We start from the raw sequence: 22,701 nt of genomic DNA on the forward strand, positions 1-22,701 counted from the left end.
ACTGTATTTGGAAATGACGTTAACACTGATGGACTGCTTATACCTTCTTGGAGACCTGTGAAGGTCCGGGGTAGAATAGGTCTTCAGCAACCCATGCTTGCCGTAAAAGGCGACTATGCTTGTCATAAAAGGCCACTAACGGGATCGGGTGGTCAGGCTCGCTGACTTGGTTGAAGCATGTCATCGATCCCAAATGCGTGGATTGATGCTAATGATATCAATCACTGGATTGTCTGGTCCAGACTCAATTATTTACAGACCGCCGTCATATAGCTGGAATATTGCTGAGTGCGGCGTTAAACAACAAACCAACCAAAACCAACATTCCTGGGGGAACCCCTGGGAATTCCCTAGCACGAATACATACAGAATCGTTGTTTCTGATCATTAAGACCTTTTAATCTTGATCTCCATGTTTAGCATACATCCTCGCTACGATCCATCTCAGTGAGCAACACGTAGAAATGCACATCCAAACTATCGTAGTATTGACTCGATCCGTGACTACGCAGACAGCGACAGTTATCAGCAATCTATGAATTTATCTATGTATCTTATTTGACACATCTTTAAAATTACCTTCAATGATTGGCCAATCCATTAATGATGACTGCCACATGTAACCACCACAGGTTCATTAACAACTTCGGAATCTGTCTCGTCATGTCTTGTTGTTGGCCATTTTGATGCCTTGTACTTGATGTAAATGTATTACGAAACGCTATTACTGTGACTGATCTGCTGAGGTCCGATGATGATGTTATTTGAATATTTTGTTGTACACAAACTACAACAGATGTTCCTGTAGAACAAGATGAGCATGCATATGCTCACGTCATCTCACTTTTTGAAGGAACTATTATATTCCATGATACAGCTGGTCGTGGTATGGCCGTCAGTGTGAACATGAAGTCACAGATACTGAATAAAATTGTGTACAGATCTTGGCCTACATCCTTTCAGATTATAAAATGGTGACTCAAAGAGTTATCAGAATTGATTTGCACTTTAAAGATCCAAATAACTTGCGATAACGTGCAGATTTTGACATTTTTTCAGTCGCCGTTCACCAGTGCCCACACAGCTGCAGTTGCAAGGCACTGACAATTGATGCTGAAAATAAAATTTATTCATAAAATTTCATAAACGTCAATAGTTGTTGGAAATTTGTAATCCTTCCTGATGTAGTGAATAGCAGCTGGGTGATAGTATTTAGTTCCACCTAACCTGTAATTACAATGATCTTTTTGTTACTTTCTTATAGAGATGGAAAAAGTTGTATGGGATGCCCTTTGTCATGATCTGACATGTGGTCTTGGGTGCTGTGCTGTTGTGCTTGAATCACCTGTATGGTCCTTGTTGTGTCAGCGTCTTACCATGCTCAACACTCACTCACTCACTCACTCACTCACTCACTCACTCACTCACTCACTCACTCACTCACTCACTCACTCACTCACTCACTCACTCACTCACTCACTCACTCACAATGATTGGATATTCAATGAAATACTTTTCAAAGCAGTCTTGAACACAATGCCCTCTGTGATTCGATCTCCTCCAGGGACCTGTTGTTTGTAAGATTACATTTCAGGTTTGCATGCTGATCCTTTCTCAGCACTCTCCAGTTTAGATATGTTGATTTTAAAACTGCAAATGGGTTCAAACTGAAAACAGACAGTAAATAAATCTGTTTTAATGTATTTTGCTGACACACGTGTGGTTTGTAGTCCATTTTTTTCTGTGGTCTTCTTACACTGGATCGATAGAGCTTGGCCCCTCAGCGCAACAAAGTCTGTCAGTTGATAACAAAGTTGTGTCATGATTGATTTGCAAATGAGTTCCTTGGACTTTCATTAAACTGGATCGATGAATCTTCTTTTGTAGACTTTCTTGGAAAGTTTTCAAGATGCCGGATGGAAAAGATAAAAAATAATTCAAAATATTGTCAGGGTTAGTTTGAGATTATGTTCCTTACATAAACTTGCAACAGAAGTACAGACGAAAAGGGCTTCAAAATAAGCAATCATTTTTTTCTTTTTGTCAATCCTCTGGAGGTTCCAGCTGAGAATGGGTCCATAATACCCCCTGATTGAACCAATGGGATTTGGTGGTCAGGCTCTGTGTCTGGGCTGATTAGGGGTCTTCATACCCCAATAGCATACATTGGTGCTCATGATTTCAGTCACTGGTTTACCTGGTCAAGATTCAATTAGTTACGAGCATACAGGCTACTGTGGGTGGAACATTGCTGACTGGCTTAAGCAATATTCATTCACTTCCTCGTTCATTTTTTGTCTGCATGGTTTCAGACATCTTCCCGAGGCAAGGGTGTTAACTGACTTTAAAAGTCCAGTTTCCACCCTTGCCGAACTAGGCTGGAATTCATAGCTCCACCAGTGATTATAACGAGTTATGTCCCTTCTAAGCCTCTCTCTATGGACCAATCAGATTCCACCTCTCATATCACTTGCATTTGTTTCAAACAAAATGGCGGCACCCAGTCAAGACAATGTGATCAAGAATCAAGATCTATATTGTGATCAAACGGGTCTTACATCGCAAAGTGCATCAAATCACGTGGGCACCTTGATAAAAAGATTTGGAAAATACCTGCTGACAACAAGTTGGCGGTGCACATTCTTTGCAAATCCTGCAATCGACCAAAATCTGCATGACAGCATACTAACCAGATTTTGATTTCATATACAAGAATTCTCACAATTCATTCTGCGTTCTAGGTACACCATTGAGGTAAAGCATGGGGACTTTGAGTGGACGGTGAAGCGGAGGTACAAACACTTCCGCCAGCTGCACGACGCCCTGACGCTGTACCGTGCCAGATACAGACTGCCAATACCCAAGAAAGAGTAAGTCGTCCTGCTACACTCAGCTCTCTAGTGCTCGCGTTACACGATTTTGTTTTGAATAAAACCTGCTCAGTAGGTGGCATAACGTGATAAAAAATTAATTCCTGATATTTTTTCCCGTCTTTTTTTCAGAAGGTTTTCTGGACCATGTTCATTAACCTTGTCTTCTTGGCCTTTATATTTGATGTTATATATGCATACCTTTTCGGGTACATGTATGAATAATTTTTGTAAGGTAGATGTCTAACAAAATTGTTGTGTGTGTTCTTTGAACATTTTCTAGTATTTGAACTTGTATCATTTGGGGCTTTTAGGAATAGGAAGACACTGCTTTCAAATTTCTTTTGCTTTAATTTTTATAGGGTTGGCTGATCTATAATTCTATTTTGAAATAATCATTGCTTACTTGTTGGCTTATCTGAGTTTGTCAAAATTTAAGTGACAACACCCTTTCCATAACTACAAGAAATCTTTGTTGAAAGCAGAGTTGATTGTACAATTCTGACTGTATCTTGAGCATGTTTAACTAACACGAGTATGGTTGGCGTGGTTGATTAGCGTGCATCTGGTAGTCAGATGTGCGCCATATGATGTGAAAATGTTTCAAAAAAGACTCATGGAAGGGCTTCAAAATAAGCAATAATTGTTTTCTTTTTGTCCATCCTCTGGAGGTTCTAGCTGAGAATGGGTCTGTAATACCCCCTGATTGAACCAATGGGATTTGGTGGTCAGGCTCTGTGTCTGGGCTGATTAGGGGTCTTCATACCCCAGTAGCATACACTGGTGCTCATGATTTCCATCACTGGTTTACCTGGTCAAGATTCAATTAGTTACGAGCGTACAGGCTACTGTGGGAAGGCTCCTTGAATGGACGCTGGTCCTGAAATAAGTTCCCCTCAACAAAAATCACTTAACAGTGGTTGCTATTTGGTGCTGTAGTTGTTGTATTGGAGAAATCACTTAAATCTGTTGATTCTAACTAGAGTTAACGCACCCCAAAGGCTCAGAATCTAACAAAAAGCGTGATGTGATCATGATGGTTTAATGTCTTGTAATGTTGTGGTAGACTGTAGCAAACCAGACTGATGCTAGACACATTGGGGATATTGCCCTGAGATGATTCTACTCCCACAGTTATCTGCTGTCACTTCTCTTTCAAGTCCAAGATCAATTCCTTCACTAAATTACTTTGGCTCCTGAATTCCTGTGTGTATTGGAGGAACAATCAGGCCGTCAATAGATGTACATAGTTTTCCCTGTGACCACACCTCGTATTAATAACCTAGAGTTACTGCTCCCAAGGCCAGCGCTGTGTATTCAGTCGTCAGTTATTTTTGCATATTTAATCAGTGGGTAATTTGTCCCTTGATACCTTCATGAATCAGAAGTAAATGATTCAGAAACCTAAAACATATTCCTGGAAAAAGGTCATTAAACATATACTGATGAACACAAATAATGGAATAAATGGTGTTTTCAGCTGCTGTCAGCAATATTCCATCTGCTTCGGTTACAACGGGATGGGCTGAACAGGGATTTGGGTCAAACTGCAGGGGTTTGGCTGAACTGGTGTTTGGTACAGGTGATGGGCCAACTGGGATTGGGGTCAAACTGCAAGGGTTGGGCTGAACTGGGGTTTGGTACAGGTGATGGGCCAACTGGGATTGGGGTCAAACTAAGGGGGTTGGGCCGAACTGGGGTTTGGTACAGGTGATGGGCCAACTGGGATTGGGGTCAAACTGCAGGGGTTGGGCTGAACTGGGGTTTGGTACAGGTGATGGGCCAACTGGGATTGGGGTCAAACTAAGGGGGTTGGGCCGAACTGGGGTTTGGTACAGGTGATGGGCCAACTGGGATTGGGGTCAAACTAAGGGGGTTGGGCTGAACTGGGTTTTGGTACAGGTGATGGGCCAACTGGGATTGGGGTCAAACTAAGGGGTTGGGCTGAACTGGGGTTTGGTACAGGTGATTGGCCAACTGGTTTTGGGTCAAACTGAGGGGGTAGTTTGAAAAGGGGATCGATTGATCTTGGGGTTGGTTGACCTTGGATTTGGACTATGGGTCGGTGGGATGAGGGGTTAGTTGAACTTGGAGTTGGTTGAACTAGGGGTGGGTTGGACTAGGGACTAGTTGAACATGGGGTTGGTTTGACTAGGGTTTTGTTGGACTAGGGTTTGGTTGAACTTGGGGTTGGTTGGATGTAGGGTTGGTCAAACTTGGGGCTGGTTGGACTAGGGGTTAGTTGAACTTGGGGTTGGTCAGAATAGGGTTTGGTTGAATTAGGGGTTGGTTGATTTAGGTTGGACTAGGGATTGTTTGAACTAGGGTTTGGTCAGAATTGGGTTATGAGTCAGACTAGGGTTTGTTCAAACAGGACAGTGAGTAGATAGGGGTAGATTGGGCCTTGAAAGTATGGAAAATCTCTCACTCACACCTGGACATAGATTCCTTGTTCCGCTTTCTTTTCACTTTTGCAAACATGTTTCCATGACGACAGTTTGTTATTGCGCTGATATGTTCTATAAGATGCAATATCCAACTACTCACACATTATGTCCATAAAGTGTAGGATGTCCATTGAGAACAGGATGTCCATACTGTGTAGGATGTCCATATGGTCTCTCTACAATGGTTTTAAGTATGCAGCCGTGCGATAATGAAGGATGTGGCACTCACCATGGGGTTCAGACATGGATTTGGTTGTGCACATCTGTGTTTCTGTTACTTATTTTCCTTTACAAAGGACCGCCTCCGTGCTCTGGCGGATAGTGCTCCTGCACGGAGAGCAGAAGGTCGGGGGTTTGATCCTCGGCCACATCATACCAAAAGATGTAAAAAGATGGTACTTGTGGTCACCCTGCCTGGCGCTCGGCATTAAGGGGTTAAAACAAGGACTGGTCGGCTCGGAGTCAGTATACTGTGTCTGTGTGGGGTTTTCCTGATGAACTGCGGCATGGTTTCTCAGTGAGCTAGCACTATAAAATCGGCATTAACCAGCAACCGGCCACACACACACATGCATGCACGTCGCTATATAAGTGCAATAATCTTGACCGCAACATTAAACCCAATTTCACCTCACCAACCTCACCTTCCCCCGAATACATCTACACCTATTTGACAATCTCTTGTGTCCCCCACCGTGATATTGCTGGAATATTGCTAAAAGCGGCGTAAAACCATACTCACTCACTCACTATTTGACAATCATCAAGTATCCAAAATATCGAAATTATTGTATCTATATATTTCCCTGATGATCATTGATAGTTATTTTACCAGGTAAGAAAAGATTTTATTCAAGGAATGTTGGCTATATAACAAGTCATTGATGACTTAAAAAGTATTGAATTGTTACAGTTCCGATAAATTAGAGTGTTTACTAAGTATCATCTTCCTGAGGCAAGGGAGTTCACTAACTATAAAAGTCCAGTTTCCACCCTTGCTGAAATAGACTTTATGGAGTTATATTTTGGCTGGACTAACAAGTCTATGCATAGTCAAATCCAAATCGCTTAACAAAATTGATATCCGGTTCGTAAACTGCCATGCAGATTTCGGGTGATTGCAGGATTTACATAGCATGTGTACCACCAACAAATATTTTATGTGTTTAACCAACATGCTCACATGATTTGATGCACTTTACGAAGTAAGACCTATTTTATCACAGTATAGATTTTGATTATCAATCAGATCGTCTTGACTGGGAGCCACCATTTTGTTTAAAGCAAATGCAAGTGATATGAGAGGTGGACTCTGATAGGTCAGCAGGAAGGACATAGAAGGGACAAAACTCATAATAGCCACTGGTGGCGCTACAATCGAGCCCAGAAATTTCAGCCTTGTTTGGCAAGGGTGGAAACTGGAATTTTACAGTCCGTTAATTCCCTTGCCTCGGGAAGATGACTCAATGTTAGTGAATATGGTTGTGTTACATTACCTGCTAACACTTTGCTTCCAGATATGTTGGATCATGGACCCCCTTGCTCAGGTTCTTTGGACTTTCATTGATTTCTAGAAATCATTTTTATTTTTTATATATTTTCTTGTGACATATACCGCTACAAGATGCTATTGTGTGCGGCTGATAGAGCTGCGATAATAGCTGCAATTATTATCTGCTCAGTAATGTGTCTGTTTAAAGGTCAGCTTAATCCTGCATGCTCTATGCTTTCATCTGGAAGTATGGATAGAAATCTTAGATATTACATACAGTATTGTATTTCTTCAATATTTCTATTGTAATGACTTTTTAGAATGCATGATTAGCTTGTGTTTCTACAGAGAGCTGCCTCAGAAGTATTTGATTCAGCCAACATTGGATATTGATACATGTATTGAAAACTACTAATTTCCATGAGAACTTTTCAAGGATAGAGTTACATATATCTAAAGTATAGGCAGGTGTAGGGTCCCCTTGGTCTGATAGCGTCTCAGGTGCCAGTTAACGAGTGCAGGATGAGATACTACATTTTTTGTTCACCAATTTTTACATTTATACCTCCATCATTGCAAAAATATGTTGAAGTCAATTCTTACATGAATAAAGCTATGTACTGACTGGATGACCAAACCACCTGTAGAAACTTGGAATATTAACCTAATTTGTATACTGGCTTATTTGGGAGCACGGGTGGCCAAGTCATCTAAGGCACCGCGATTTGCTGTGCAGAGTTGCGTCCCTTGGCGCGACAGAAACCTATGATTGTGGTTTCTAATCCCGGTTCACCCCAATTATGTTTCTAGGTATGTCAGCACCATACTCGTGCTCGTGTGTTTCACCGAAGTGGTAAACGTTTCAGACCTGCATCACTTCGGGCTTTCCTCCCACATTAAGCTGACATGCTTTGATATAACTGGAATACTGTTAAAAGCGGCATTAAACCCAACTCACTCACTCACTACCTGTACAAACATGGAGTCCTACATGCACAATGTATTTTTGATAATGACACTATCAGCTGTGCTAACTTGGAATATTGCACCAAGTTTGGGAAGGTTTGTCAATGTCATTGTAAAGTGTTATGTGGGGGATTTTTTCATTTCATATTTTAAACAGAAATCTGTTGGTCCAAAGTTGGTTATACATGATTAAGATCAGTTCTGTGTAATAGAACCACAAGAGAGAAAAGAAAGATCATCACGACCTGAATATGTGAAGATTCCGGGTTAGAATTGGTCATCAGCAACCCATGCTTGTCGTAAGAGGCGACCAACGGAATCGGGTGGTCAGGCTGATCCACCTCTTGCAAATGTGTAGATCGATGCTCATGGTGTCAATCACTGATTTGTCTGTCAAGACTCAATTATTTACAGACCTCCGTCATATAGCTGGAATATTGCTGAGTGTGGCGTTACAACAACAAACAAACAAAAAACAAACCAAGAATATATGATCATGTTCATTCTTGTTCCAATGGGTAATCGCACCATTGAGATCATTAGAATGATGACCAATCAAGGAAGGTCGAGAAACAGTTTTTCGCACCCTAAATATTGGTAATGTAGGATCTGGTTTAAGTGTTTTATGATTGGATAAATGTCTGGATTTGTCATTCCAACTCAGAATGGAGCGTTATTTGTTATCAAATTACATATTTATACCCCTGTTTACGAAGTAAATCGGGGGTATATAGCGTTCCGTTCGTCCGTCCTTCTGTCCGTCCGTCCTTCCTTCCGTCCGTCCGTCCTTCCGCCCAAGCTTTTGTACGGCCCATAACTTTTTAACCATGCACCCTAGCTTCACCAAACTTGTTACACACATTTACCACAATGAGTACTTGTGCCTTTTGCTTGTTTGAAGATTCTGAACTTTTTAATTTTTGCCGTTTCCATGGAAACATTAAAAAACTTAAACTTTTAAGGTGGGTCTTTTGTACGGCCTATATCTTTTTAACTATGCACCCTAGCTTCACCAAACTTCCTACACACATTAACCACAATGAGTACTTGTGCCTTTTGCTAGTTTGAAGATTCTGAATTTTTTTAATTTTGCTGTTTCCATGGAAACATTAGAAACTTAAACTTTTAGGGTGGGTATTTTGTACGGCCTATATCTTTTTTAACCATGCACCCTAGCTTCACCAAACTTGCTACACACATTAACCACAATGAGTACTTGTGCCTTTTGCTAGTTTGAAGATTCTGAATTTTTTTATTTTTGCCGTTTCCATGGAACCATGGTGAAACATAAATTTTTGGTAGAGTTTTTGTACGATCTATGTTTACAATATTATGTATCCTAGCTTCAGCAAACTTGCTACATTAACCGCTATGATTGTTTTTTTTATCTTTTATAAGATTCTGAAAGTTTTGTCTTTTGCTGTTTTCATGGAAACATGGAATTTAGAAATTTTGATGACTGGTTTTGTATAGCTAATATATTTTCAAAAATTGTTTCCACACATGTAGATCATCATAAGTATCTGTGCTTTGTGATAGTTTGAATTTATGAATTCTTTACCATATCTGTTAAGGCTAGATGGAAATTATTAATTTATTGATTTTCTTATATGATATTGTTCCATTTTTTTATGTGTTTTTTTTATCAACAATTTTTGGTCCTTTTGATAATTCTTCTTATCAAATTTTTATTCAAAGGTGTTCATGGTGATCTACTTCCTCGTAGTGAACACTGGTAACATGGGAGATTTGGGGGGGGGGGGGGGGGGGGGGGGGCATTTAAAACATTTAAGTTAAAATCAGTTAGAAATATGTAATATTTCATTAATAAACCAACTATTTACTATTTGTTGTTGACCAGCGGGGATAACGGGGGTATGTGAGCTTTGCTCACTTCTTTCTTGTTGTTATTGTATCCATGCCTTTGTAGGGATGATGTCAGTATTGAGTGTTATTCATTGTCAAAACACATAGGATGTCCTATGTTCCAAGTTTGCACAGTTGAATTGGTCAATCCAAGCTGGTATTGAGTGTTATTCATTGTGAAAAAAACAAATAGGGTGTAATATTCCATGCTTGTAAGAAGAATTAACCATTTTGGATTTTTTAGTTTACTTGTATTTTCTATATAGCCTCATGAGAAAATGTGGTCCTGAATGTCTCCTGCCAAATACATGAAAACCTGCCACACGCAATCAAAGATATATACCATGATAATGTAGCTCTTTTTCTCCATAGCTATAGTGTTACATAAAGAGAAACAGTCACACTAAACGGCCGTTGCTCAATACATGAATGCTTGTCACGCAACTCTATATGCGGTAACCCCACACTCCAGCACTGGGCGAGCAGTCATTTATTATCTGCAGCTATAATCTAACGTTGGAAAGATGCATGCAACTCGTTAACAAGCACCTGCAATGCTATCAGACAGACGCCCTACACCTGCTGATTCCTGGTAGGCAGGGAATTGATATCAACCCTTGATTGTCAAACATGGCACTCTGACCCACAGCAATAGGCAGTAGCCCAGCTTAAAGCAATTCAATGAGAACATTTTGTATTGAAAAAAGATTGGTGGTAAAAAAAAATTAATTTTGTCCCAAGATTTAACTTAACAGCTCCAGTTGTACAATGTAATGTTCCATTCTTTCGGAAACAATAATATTTAGTTTCAGTTGTATTTTTACCAACACAGGGAAACTATTTTGAAAGTTGGTTCAAGTTTTTTGTCATATATATCTTTTACTTTTCGCATTTTGTCTTGATATTGATCAGGCTTTTCTTTATCTTTGAGATAAGATTCATAATTATTAATTTGCTTCATATTTTTTTATCTCAAAATATGTTTTTGCTCTCTTTTTTTCCAATGAGCTTTTACATTTCATGCATGTAATCTTGCATCATTTTCTTACTTAGTTGATATCTGACATGATCATTTACATGTGAACTAGTTTCCGTGGTCTAGTGGATAGAGCATTCTGCTGGAGAGCGCAAGGCCAGTGGTTTGATTCCCTGGCCGTGTCATACCAAAAGGTTGTACTTGTTGTTACCCTGCCTGGCGCTTGGCATTAAGGGGATAAAACAAGGACTGGTTGGCTTGGACTCAGTGTACGGTGTCAGTATCCATGTTAAACTGTGGCATGGCATCTGAGTGGGTTAGCACTATAAAACTGGCATAAGTCCAGAATAGTTCAAGCAACCATCCACACCTGTGCTTGAACACAACGTTCAACCCCTTGTCACTTCACCTTCCCTATTGATCTGGCAGTTGTCATGGAAATGATGCGAGTTGGGGGTGGCCTAGTGGTCAAAGGTGCCACAAGTATTGTGCAGTTATGACCCCTAGTCTTGCCAGGATCCTCTGATCTTGGTTTACACAATCTGTCAGACACCTACAACCTGTTACAGAGCTGGTTCCAATTTCATGCTTGTAGAACTGAAATATTGTTGAAAAGTGACTTTAATCCCAACTAATCCATGGCAAAATATACTACAAAAAAACACAAAAATAAATTGACAGATAAGACTTTAAGGCTTAACTTGAAACTAGGCACATGTCGTATGCCAAATGGAAATAGCAGTATGTGTTGTTCTGCTATATCACCATGACAGTCTCAATAAGTGACATCCTTGTCATCGTTGTGACTCCATCTCATGATGGAGCATGGGACATCATGAATATTCAGGCATCGGACACCTTCCAAGTTCTGCTTGTGTTGGTCAAGACTGCGAGGACTGTATATCAATAGAGGGCATCCTTGATGTATTTCCATGGTAATTGCAGTAACTTTGCGCTTTGTAGTCTGATGATCATACTAAATGAAACCTATTGTCTTCACTGCTGAACTAGCAGACAAAACAGCTGCCACAACACTGTATGCTTCAAGCTTGATACTGATGTGACGTTCAAGGAAGGATTAAACCCAACTCACTCACTCACTCACTGCTTAACGAGCAGACAGAATGAGCTGCCATAACACTGTATGCTTCTAGCTTGACACTGACATGGTTCAAAGGATTAAACCCAACTCACTCACTCAATCATTACATTATCACTGGTGACAGACTTCCTGCTCAGCCTATGTACAATCCGCCAAGTGTCTGGTAAGCTCTTGGATGTGTTACAAATAGTGATCATTAAAATATGAAAGTTCTAAAAGTAACAAACAAACTTCAGATCAAAACACTGAATATAAAAGATACATTGAATATTAGATGCTCTACTGTTAAACCTTTCTTGATTTGAAATCAGATGATGATATTTGTTCCCAATGACAGTGGATGTTGTTTGTTCTGCTGCAATGACACAGCTTACAGTGAGCTACAATCCCACTTACAGGTATCGCGAAAGACGGAAGACTATGAAGCAGGACCATCGTGTCAGCGTGCGCTTCCCCCTGAGACCCGACTACCTCGTCAGTGAACACAACATCCAAGAACGCATGGTAATGTTACAGTGTCCTGCAGCTGCATATACTCATGGGGGGAAATAAAGGAACATATAAGGAAGCAGGTGTTAGAAAGACTTCAGGGCCTCCGTGCACAAAGCGATCTTAGCGCTAAGACTATCGTAAGCCTATGTTAATGTATGGTAGTTACGATCATCTTAGTGCTAAGATCGCTTTGTGCCCTGATGTGTCCAAATATTGACTGCATGGAGATGAGTTGCAATCGTGGTTCCCTTATCAATTATGATAAAGTACTTGAGATTTCCACTGTAATTTTCCCATATGAAATTGTTGGAGTCTTAGTATTTACCAATCTCATTAAAATCAGATCTTAGTTCTCACTATCGCTAAACAAAGATCTGAGGACATCCCATTACGGGTCACGTCAGAATAACCTTTCATCCAACCAATCAGATCGTCACTTACCAGATCATGAAAGTGACAGTCGGAATATGTGTTCTAATCATGCAACCTCACAAACGTTAACACGGGGTATTCAGAACGACAGTTACGGCCCGTACGACTGATTTCATCAGAATTATCGTCTATCTCTCGCTTCCATGGGATAAACATTTGAATGAAAGAGGCATTGCACGGTATGTGGGAAGCAATGCCATAGAATCTCAACCATATATTAGACATTCCAGAATGTTCGTTGTTCAGTTTTCAAAATTTTAACTGAAAACTGTACGTGTCATCATAATTTCCAAGCGTAGTCTGAAATGAAAGTCACCACGTTGAAACAGGTGCCGTAAAGCTCGAGAAAGCTGCTTTCTAATTGGCTGATGTCGTCTTCTTGTTAGACATTTCAGTGGTCAGTCAAAGTTCGCGAAAGGTCGTTCTGACGTGACCTGTAATGGAATGTCCTCAGATCTTTGTTTAGCGAAAGCGAGAACTAAGATCTGATTTAAATGAGATTGAGTATCTACTGACAGAAAGATATGTTTTTGAAACTTGGCAGTAATGTGGCATGTTCGGGGTCAAGAATAGACTATAATAAATAAACTGTTACTATTTCATGGCATTTGGTTGACTAACGAAGCAATGTTGATATGTTTGTTTCGATAAAACTGAAAAGAAAATTAAACCATGCCCACTTATAAACTAACTGTTTCCTGATTGGCTGATTATAGAATGGTAAGGATTGTGTTGCATAATTGTGCTTAATGATGTCACCCATATCATATGTATATATCTCGCTTATCCCATGTCTCATTTTGTGATTGCAACACTTTGGAAGGGATTAATTACTGGCAGTTATAATAACCTCTTTCTCAAACTGACCCGCAGGAAAGACGAATGTTACTTCAATATCATTACAATCTTGTCTCCAATTCAATACCTTTCTCCATTATTAACATCTGCATGTCATAAACAAATGTAAAGGGTCAGTTCCAAATGGAGAATAATATGGCCACATTATGTTGTGGATAGTATACACCTTGTTAAGTGCCATACACACACCTAAGGGTGGACTGTTGTGGTCCTCTTGTGTTGAATGAGTCGTGACTGACAAAATTAAAACCGTAATGAAGCTGACATCTGATTGGCTGAAACAAACCGTACATCCTTTGCCGATTTTGCTCAGGGTTCACCTGACTTAAGCTATTGAGGGTTTGTCAGATCTTTGTGGAGTATTCAAGGTAATAAGCGCCCCGCTCTTATAAGCGCCCACAGCAATATTTGCTAATGTATTGGCTAGTGAACAAGCCAAATTAGCACCCCTTCCGATTGATCAATGAACACAAGACTTTTTTATTCGCGTATAATACGCACTCGTGTGTTATATGCACCCTTAATTATGGGCAATTAAATCCTGGTAAAATATATCTGTCGTACATAAACTGCCTGTCCTGCTGTAACTGTCAGTCCTGCTGTAACTGTCAGACCTGCTGTAACTGTCTGTCCTGCTGTAACTGTCAGTCCTGCTGTAACTGTCAGTTCTGCTGTAACTGTCAGTCCTGCTGTAACTGTCAGTCCTGCTGTAACTGTCAGTCCTGCTGTAACTGTCAGTCCTGCTGTAACTGTCAGTCCTGCTGTAACTGTCAGACCTGCTGTAACTGTCTGTCCTGCTGTAACTGTCAGTCCTGCTGTAACTGCCTGTCCTGCTGTAACTGTCTGTCCTGCTGTAACTGTCAGACCTGCTGTAACTGTCAGTCTTGCTGTAACGGTCAGTTCTGCTGTAACTGTCAGACCTGCTGTAACTGCCAGTCCTGCTGTAACGGTCAGTTCTGCTGTAACTGTCTGACCTGCTGTAACTGCCTGTCCTGCTGTAACTGTCAGTCCTGCTGTAACTGTCAGTCCTGCTGTAACTGTCAGACCTGCTGTAACTGTCTGTCCTGCTGTAACTGTCAGTCCTGCTGTAACTGCCTGTCCTGCTGTAACTGTCAGTCCTGCTGTAACTGTCTGTCCTGCTGTAACTGTCAGACCTGCTGTAACTGTCAGTCTTGCTGTAACGGTCAGTTCTGCTGTAACTGCCAGTCCTGCTGAACAGTCTGACCTGCTGTAACTGTCTGACCAGCTGTAACTGTCTGTCCTGCTGTAACTGCCAGCCCTCCTGAACAGTCTGACCTGCTGTAACTGTCTGTCCTGATGTTCCAGACCCAGCTGGAGAAGTACCTGTGCAGCCTCCTCAAGTGCAAGTCCTTCAAGAACCACTCTGAGACTGTGAGTAGCATCACACTCATCACGTTCCCTCGGACATACATGTAGCAGGAACAACTGTGTTTGGAATCATAGTTTGTGCATGGAATTGGTGAAAGACTGATGTGATGTGTGTGGGAGATAAGAACAGTACTTCATGATAATTCTAAGAATCACTGCATTCTTTTAATATAAACTAGGCCTTGTTGTGCTGTGTGCTGGACATGGATGACGGAAAGAGTTATCTCCCTTTGTGTGGCTCCATTGCTGGGTATCAGCCTTTTGGTGACACTGAGCTCATTGGTTGTTATTTCTGAAATCAACCCATGAAATGAAGGCAATGAACCCTAAACAGACTTGTATTCAAATATATCCTTTTATATGTTTTATTCTGTTTACGAGTGCATAATTAAGAGCCGAATCCTAAGTTTAACAAGACAATAGTTGATCAGGGCCCCGTTCCACAAAGCGATCGTAGCGCTAAGACGATCGTAACTCCCATTCTTTAACATTGGCTTACGACTGTCGCAGGGCTACGATCGCTTTGTGGAACGTGGCCCTGACCTGAGATTGTTTGTGTAACAACATGTCAAAGTAGGCCCTGTACATGTTAAGGGGCACAGGTGATCCATGGCCATAACATACAGTTTCAGTCTGCTGTTCATGCATGTTGAAATTCTTTCCCAGGCCCTGTTTAACCCAACTCAGTCGGTATATGTTATTTGTTCCTTGCTGTTCCAGATGCGTTTCTTCGAAGTCAGTCCATTGTCCTTCATCAACAAGCTGGGTCGTAAGGGGAAGGAGGGGTTGATCAAGAAGTGTTCCGGGGGTCGGAGGATCAACATTGGCTGTTGTGGCTGCTTGAGCAAAGTCCACCTGGCTGGTACTTGGAACAGACGGTAGGGACCACAGCTTACGTGTGTGCGTTCATCCATCGTAGACTTTATATTACTAATTGGTATATACTGGTAGCTGGGTCATTCTAATAAAGCGATTCCAAGGTAATATAGGCCCTTGTACCAGTTAAAACTGTTTGTGCTATTAACCATGTTATTATTTGCAGCCACAGTGATACCCTGGCGTACCCTGTTGCATGTTATCCCACCTGCATAGATCGATGCTCATGATGTCAATGACTGGATTGTTTGGTCCAGAGTTTATTATTTCCAGACTGCCGTTATGTGGCTGGAAGATTGCTGAGAGCAGTGTCAAACAACAAACGAAACAATACAAAAACTTTGAGTGTAAGAAAGTCTGCTACACTGCACACAGGATTGGTTGAAATTTCCAGTGTTGACTTAACCTTCAGTAGGTCTGTCTGTCGGGTCCCTCACTCACACACCTGTTTCAGATGGCTGGTGATCAAGGACAACTTCGTGGCGTACATCCGACCAGAAGATGGCGCTGTCAGTGACGTGATGTTGATGGACTCGGAGTTCAATGTGCAGTGTGGGATGGCAACCACAGGGGCACCTCACGGCGTCCTCATCTCGAATCTCAACAGGTAGATATGTGTAGATTTTTTCGATTAAAATCATGAATTTAATGCAGAAAATGTCTATGTGCTCCTGAAAATGGAGGTGAAATTAAAGTACAAATATCAGTGCTCTTCTTGGCTTGATGACCCGTGAAGATCCGGGGTAGAATAGGTCTTCAGCAACCCATGCTGGCCGTAAAAGGTTTACTTTGCTTGTCGTAAAAGGCAACTAACATGATCGGGTGGTCAGGCTCGCTGACTTGGTTGATGCATGTCATCGATCCCAATTGCGTGGATCAATGCTCATGATATTAATCACTGGATTGTCTGGTCCAGACTCGATTATTTACAGACCGCCGTCATATACCGGTAGTTGGAATATTGCTGAGTGCGGCGTAAAACAACAAACAAACCAACCAACCCTTGGCTTGAGTAATTAGTACATAGAGAAAATACAGGTTTACAGATGAAATATTATAAGTCAGAACAATATGTAAGGAATATGCATGCCATGGAGGTACACATGCATTGTGCAGTCTCAGATCCAATGCACTCTGTATTCAGTCAGTGCAACGTTGTAAAAAAACTGGAATAGAAATAATAAACGCCAGAAATTATCCCTCAGTTGTTACCAACATTGTGCATCAGGAGATACACATGCATTCTTCAGTCTCAGATCCATATTCAGTCAGTGCGATGTTGTAAAAAACTGGAATAGAAATAATAAACGCCAGAAATTATCCCTCAGTTGTTACCAACATTGTGCATCAGGAAATGTTTTCGTTCTGATTTGAAGTCTGACATGGCACCAGAATGAGTTGTGCATGAACCTGCCTGTGTGTCCCCAGGAAGCTGCTGATCAAGTGCTGGACGTCCCGCAAGGCCCGCGAGTGGAAGGAGTGTCTGGAGGACCGGGCCCAGTCCACGGCCCGGGACTACACCCAGGTCAACCGCTTCAAGTCCTACGCCCCACACCGGGAGGACTCCTATGCCAGATGGTAAGACGACCTAGGATGTCCTTGACAGCTGCACTCTCAGATTACAGATTAGACTCAGACGTTCGCTAAATGTATGGATTTGTTAAAACCTGTAATTCAAGCGACCTTTAATTCTGCCGCTTTTGCTTTAACTCCTTACCTTTAATGCATAAAAAATGTGGCTGTTCCAACAAACACAACAATCTTCTTGCACATTTGTCGCTATATATCTATACTCAACAACAAAAGTTCCTGTGACACCAATATTTTAGTGTATTTTTCAAACAAGTAAAGTTTGTTTTTCAATATTGTAGTACATGTATGGAATCACTGCTACAGAAAAGTATCCAAAAGTTGACTTTTATGCAAGCCCCATGCATTTCACTACCAAAGAATGGGTATAAAAACATGTGTGTTAACGAGATTCCATATGCATTGTTTAGCATCATGCTGACAACAACCACTCAGAAAAACAACAAAATTATGCAATTATTCAACATTACGAAATACCACACCTGTCCGAAAATGAGCATCTGCGAGCCATTGATATGCTTGAAGGAGGATCGAGTCAACGTGATGTTGCAAGACAATTTAACATCCACAGAAACACCATTTGGTGTTTATGGCAATGTTGGCAACAGACGAATGCAGTCAGAGACGATCCTTGGAGTGGCAGGCCAGGCGTAACAAATAATCGACAAGACAACTGGATTCGAACAACATACCTACGAAATCGATTCCAGCCAGCAACAGTGACTGCAAGAAGCATCCCTGGCCTTCGATGAATATCTTCACAAACAGTATGTCGTAGCCTCAGATGTGCAGGGATTGTCCCTAGAAGACCCGCCAGACGTCCCATTTTGACAGGAAACCACCGTCAAGCACATCTACAGTGGTGCAGACAGCGTCTACGTCGACCACATGTTCCACAGACAATACAGGAACTTCGAAACATGCTCCAGCAGATATGGACAGATATCCCACAGGTGCAACGCCTGGTCCATTCCATGAGACGAAGACGCGTTGCTTGTATCGCAACCAGACATGGACACACACGCTATTGATTTGTAAATTGACATTTTGGCATGTTCATGTTTTTTTATGATATCAAGCATTTTCTGAAGTCAGTTTGGCAAATTAAACCATTTGAAAACTTACAGGAGTCTTTTATATGTTGCAAACCAAAATTGTTTCAGATTTGGTAAAAAACATAACTTTGCATCAAATCTTATTCAATGTCACAGGAACTTTTGTTGTTCAGTATATGTACGAATCATTACATCTCCAGAGACTGTTATGGGCAATGTGGATATCCCCTTATGATACAGCTGCAGTATGTAGAAATGTGACCAAACACACTCCTCCACTGTGGCTGTAGCTATGTCAGCAGATTGTAATTGATTGTTTCAGGTTTGTGGATGCCTCTTCCTACTTCGAAGCTGTTGCCGACGCCCTGGAGAAGGCCAAGGAGGAGATCTTCATAGCGGACTGGTGGTGAGTCTCCCAGACAGATTCAGTAGTCAACTGTCAACCTGATACAAACACTAGATAAAGCCAAACTTTTACAAGTTATTTTTCAATGGAGTATCAAACAAATTTCATGTTACATAAATTTGTTCAAGCTGACTAACTTAGGTGTGTCTCTGGGTGTGTTCCGTAGGTTGAGTCCAGAGATCTACATGAAGCGACCAATGGTAGATGGCGACAAATGGAGGCTGGACGTCATCCTGCAGAGGAAAGCAGTGAGTGGGCAGGGGGGAGTGTCAAGGGGAGGGGGTAGTGTCTGGGGGAGGGGGGAGTGTCAAGGGAAGTGTTGATGTGTGTGAGGAAGTGTTGATGTGTATTGGGTAGTGTTGATGTGTGTGGGGTAGTGTTGATGTGTATTGGGTAGTGTTGATGTGTGTGGGGTAGTGTTGATGCGTGTGGCGCCGCAATTTGCTGTGCAGAGTTGTTTTCCTAGGGCATGTGAGAAACCTTTTCGCCCCGATTATGTTTCTATGTTTGTCAGCTCCATACCCATGTTTTTGGGTTTTACCGAAGTGGTAAACGTCTGAGACCTGCATCACTTTGGGCTTTTCTCCAACATGAAGCTGACACACTGTGATATAACTGGAATACTGTTCAAAGCGGTGTTAAACCCAACTCACTCACTCACTATTGTTCTGCTATTTATGGACAAGTGTGATAATACTGTGGCATCATGGTGGGCACGATGCAGGAGAAACTAACCCAGGTTGTTGTGTGCAGGAGAAACTAACCCTGATTATTGTGTGCAGGAGAAACTAATCCAGGTTGTTGTGTGCAGGAGAAACTAATCCAGGTTGTTGTGTGCAGGAGAAACTAACCCAGGTTGTTGTGTGCAGGAGAAACTAACCCAGGTTGTTGTGTGCAGGAGAAACTAACCCAGGTTGTTGTGTGCAGGAGAAACTAACCCTGATTATTGTGTGCAGGAGAAACTAATCCAGGTTGTTGTGTGCAGGAGAAACTAACCCAGGTTGTTGTGTGCAGGAGAAACTAATCCAGGTTGTTGTGTGCAGGAGAAACTAACCCAGGTTGTTGTGTGCAGGAGAAACTAACCCAGGTTGTTGTGTGCAGGAGAAACTAACCCTGATTATTGTGTGCAGGAGAAACTAATCCAGGTTGTTGTGTGCAGGAGAAACTAACCCAGGTTGTTGTGTGCAGGAGAAACTAACCCTGATTATTGTGTGCAGGAGAAACTAATCCAGGTTGTTGTGTGCAGGAGAAACTAACCCAGGTTGTTGTGTGCAGGAGAAACTAACCCAGGTTGTTGTGTGCAGGAGAAACTAACCCTGATTATTGTGTGCAGGAGAAACTAATCCAGGTTGTTGTGTGCAGGAGAAACTAACCCAGGTTGTTGTGTGCAGGAGAAACTAACCCAGGTTGTTGTGTGCAGGAGAAACTAACCCTGATTATTGTGTGCAGGAGAAACTAATCCAGATTATTGTGTGCAGGAGAAACTAATCCAGGTTGTTGTGTGCAGGAGAAACTAACCCTGATTATTGTGTGCAGGAGAAACTAATCCAGGTTGTTGTGTGCAGGAGATGGGGGTGAAGGTGTACATCCTGCTGTACAAGGAGGTGGAGCTGGCCCTGCAGATCAACAGCCGCTACAGCAAACACATCCTCATGAACAGGAACACCGAGAACATCAGGGTAAGTACGTCCGCACGCCTTCTGTCCATGTGTCAAGCTGGAACTTTGTAGACCATCCATCATGCAGTTATGAAATTCTGGGGTTGTTCATTTCTCAATGGCAATAGATGACTGACAGGTTATGGAACAATAGTCCAATCACACCCGAGTATTTATGATCTCAGAAGAATAGTACATGAAGACATGCCAATACGGATTATCAACATCTCTAGTAAGTAGCTGATCATCTCATTCAAAGTACATCTTCCTTAAAGAGAGATCCGTTTTCGAAACACAGCATCCACAGCTCCTGATTGTTGTGATGGTGGTTGTGTTAGATTTGGATATCATATTGAAAAGAAATCTTAATTGGTGTGAAGGTACAGCTACCCATCCTTGTATTGCAACAGTGTCACACTAATACTTCAGAATATAGTTGAAACCACCCCCCCCACACCCACCACCCCTAAACCCCCATTGTGACCAGCAAGAACATTGGCTTCCTTTTATAACTGAAACATGACTTACTTTGGATGGTAGAAAGAGTTTCAAATCTGTCAGTCGTAAGCATTTGAGTAAGTATGGCATGGTCTCAGATGGACTATGTTTACAAGACATTAAAATGTCATTATTACAAAAAGTTAATGACAAAGTGTTGTAATGGCAGACAATTTGATCACAGCATGACATGTTGGCAGGTTCTGCGGCATCCTGATCATGGCGCCAACGGGGTGTTGTTGTGGGCTCATCACGAGAAGCTTGTGGTCATCGACCAATCCGTGGCCTTCCTGGGAGGGATAGATCTGTGCTATGGTCGGTGGGATGATGAGAAACACAGGTAGGTGGAGGCCAAGGATGTATTTGTTGCATGTAAAAAAAATTAAGAAGTCCTGAAACAGTTTTAGGAATGAGTTATATTTATTGATGTCCAGCTTTAAATTCATGAGTTTAAATATATATTGGTCTCTATTACCTACGTATAATTTTGCAATGTAGAATAGGTCCCCAACATCCTATGCTGGTCGTAAGAGACCTAATGCATGGGCAGATACAGAGGGGGGGTTCGGGGTTGCGCAACCCCCCCCCCCCCCCCCCCCCCCTTTTTATTTCGAAAAAAATCTTTATTTTTGTATAAATTACCACCAAAGACAATAAATGGATCTTAATTGTGCACCCCCCCTTTTCAAAAAAGCTGTAACCGCCCCTGTAATGGATTGAGTGGTCAGGCTCAGTGACTTGGTTGATAATGTGTCAGTGTAACCCAACTGTGTGGACTGTTGGTCATACAAGAATGTCTGGTCCAGACTTGATTACTTAAATCCCACCGTCATCTAGCTGGACTGCTGAGTGCAGTGTTAAAGAAACATCTTCTTTTTTTTTTTAAAAAGTCCTTGAGCATAAATGTTTAGCCATTTCGTAAGTTGAGCGGCCATTTCCTAACAACAGACTGTGTGTATGCTTTGTGAACCAGAACACAGGGCCGTATACTCAGAGTGTATACTCAGATGTTTGTTTGGGAGGTATGTTTATCAAGATGCTGTACTGCTGACACATGCAGAAAGATATTTAGGCCCCTTCCAGACCTCTATTGAGACTTCATTAAGTGACTGTAGGACTGACTGAAGGAATCATGATGTCATGTGTGTGGGGCGGTGTTGATGTGTGTGGGAGGGTGTTGATGTGTGCGGTGTGGTGTTGATGTGTGTGGGGCGGTGTTGATGTGCCTGAGTCAGTGTTGATGTGTCTGGGGCGGTGTTGATATGTGCGGTGTGGTGTTGATGTGTGTGGGGCAGTGTTGATGTGCCTGAGTCAGTGTTGATGTGTCTGGGTCAGTGTTGATGTGTCTGGGGTGGTGTTGATGTGTCTGGGGCGGTGTTGATGTGTGTTGGAGGGTGTTGATGTGTGTGGGGCAGTGTTGATGTGTGTGGGGCGGTGTTGATGTGTGTCTGGGTCAGTGTTGATGTGTCTGGGGCGGTGTTGATGTGTGTGGGGCGGTGTTGATGTGTGTGGGGCGGTGTTGATGTGTCTGGGGCGGTGTTGATGTGTCTAGGGCGGTGTCGATGTGTCTGGGGTGGTGTTGATGTGTCTGGGTCAGTGTTGATGTGTCTGTGGTGGTGTTGATGTGTCTGGGGTGATGTTGATGTGTGTGGGAGGGTGTTGATGTGTGTTGGGTGGTGTTGATGTGTCTGGGGCGGTGTTGATGTGTCTGGGGTGGTGTTGATGTGT

At 42.0% G+C, this 22,701-nt stretch overlaps 1 protein-coding gene across 3 annotated transcripts in view; it reads left to right on the forward strand.

The window, feature by feature from the left end:
* Nucleotides 1–22,701, forward strand: part of LOC124140313 (phospholipase D1-like) — a 95,614-nt gene that overhangs the window by 45,630 nt on the left and 27,283 nt on the right. For 2 of the 3 annotated variants that reach the window (XM_046507831.2, XM_046507833.2), the window contains exons 3-13: nucleotides 2,742–2,870; nucleotides 6,835–6,864; nucleotides 12,118–12,223; nucleotides 14,828–14,893; nucleotides 15,611–15,768; nucleotides 16,221–16,373; nucleotides 17,195–17,344; nucleotides 18,734–18,817; nucleotides 18,984–19,065; nucleotides 20,383–20,496; nucleotides 21,174–21,313. In XM_046507831.2, the coding sequence (XP_046363787.1) occupies nucleotides 2,742–2,870; nucleotides 6,835–6,864; nucleotides 12,118–12,223; nucleotides 14,828–14,893; nucleotides 15,611–15,768; nucleotides 16,221–16,373; nucleotides 17,195–17,344; nucleotides 18,734–18,817; nucleotides 18,984–19,065; nucleotides 20,383–20,496; nucleotides 21,174–21,313 (1,212 nt within the window). The remainder of the gene's footprint in view (nucleotides 1–2,741; nucleotides 2,871–6,834; nucleotides 6,865–12,117; nucleotides 12,224–14,827; nucleotides 14,894–15,610; nucleotides 15,769–16,220; nucleotides 16,374–17,194; nucleotides 17,345–18,733; nucleotides 18,818–18,983; nucleotides 19,066–20,382; nucleotides 20,497–21,173; nucleotides 21,314–22,701) is intronic. The other variant, XM_046507832.2, reaches the window with a different exon arrangement.

This window comes from Haliotis rufescens, unplaced genomic scaffold (genome assembly GCF_023055435.1).
Source record: "Haliotis rufescens isolate VD_foot unplaced genomic scaffold, xgHalRufe1.0.p SCAF_5, whole genome shotgun sequence".
NCBI classification, from domain to species: Eukaryota; Metazoa; Mollusca; class Gastropoda; order Lepetellida; family Haliotidae; genus Haliotis; species Haliotis rufescens.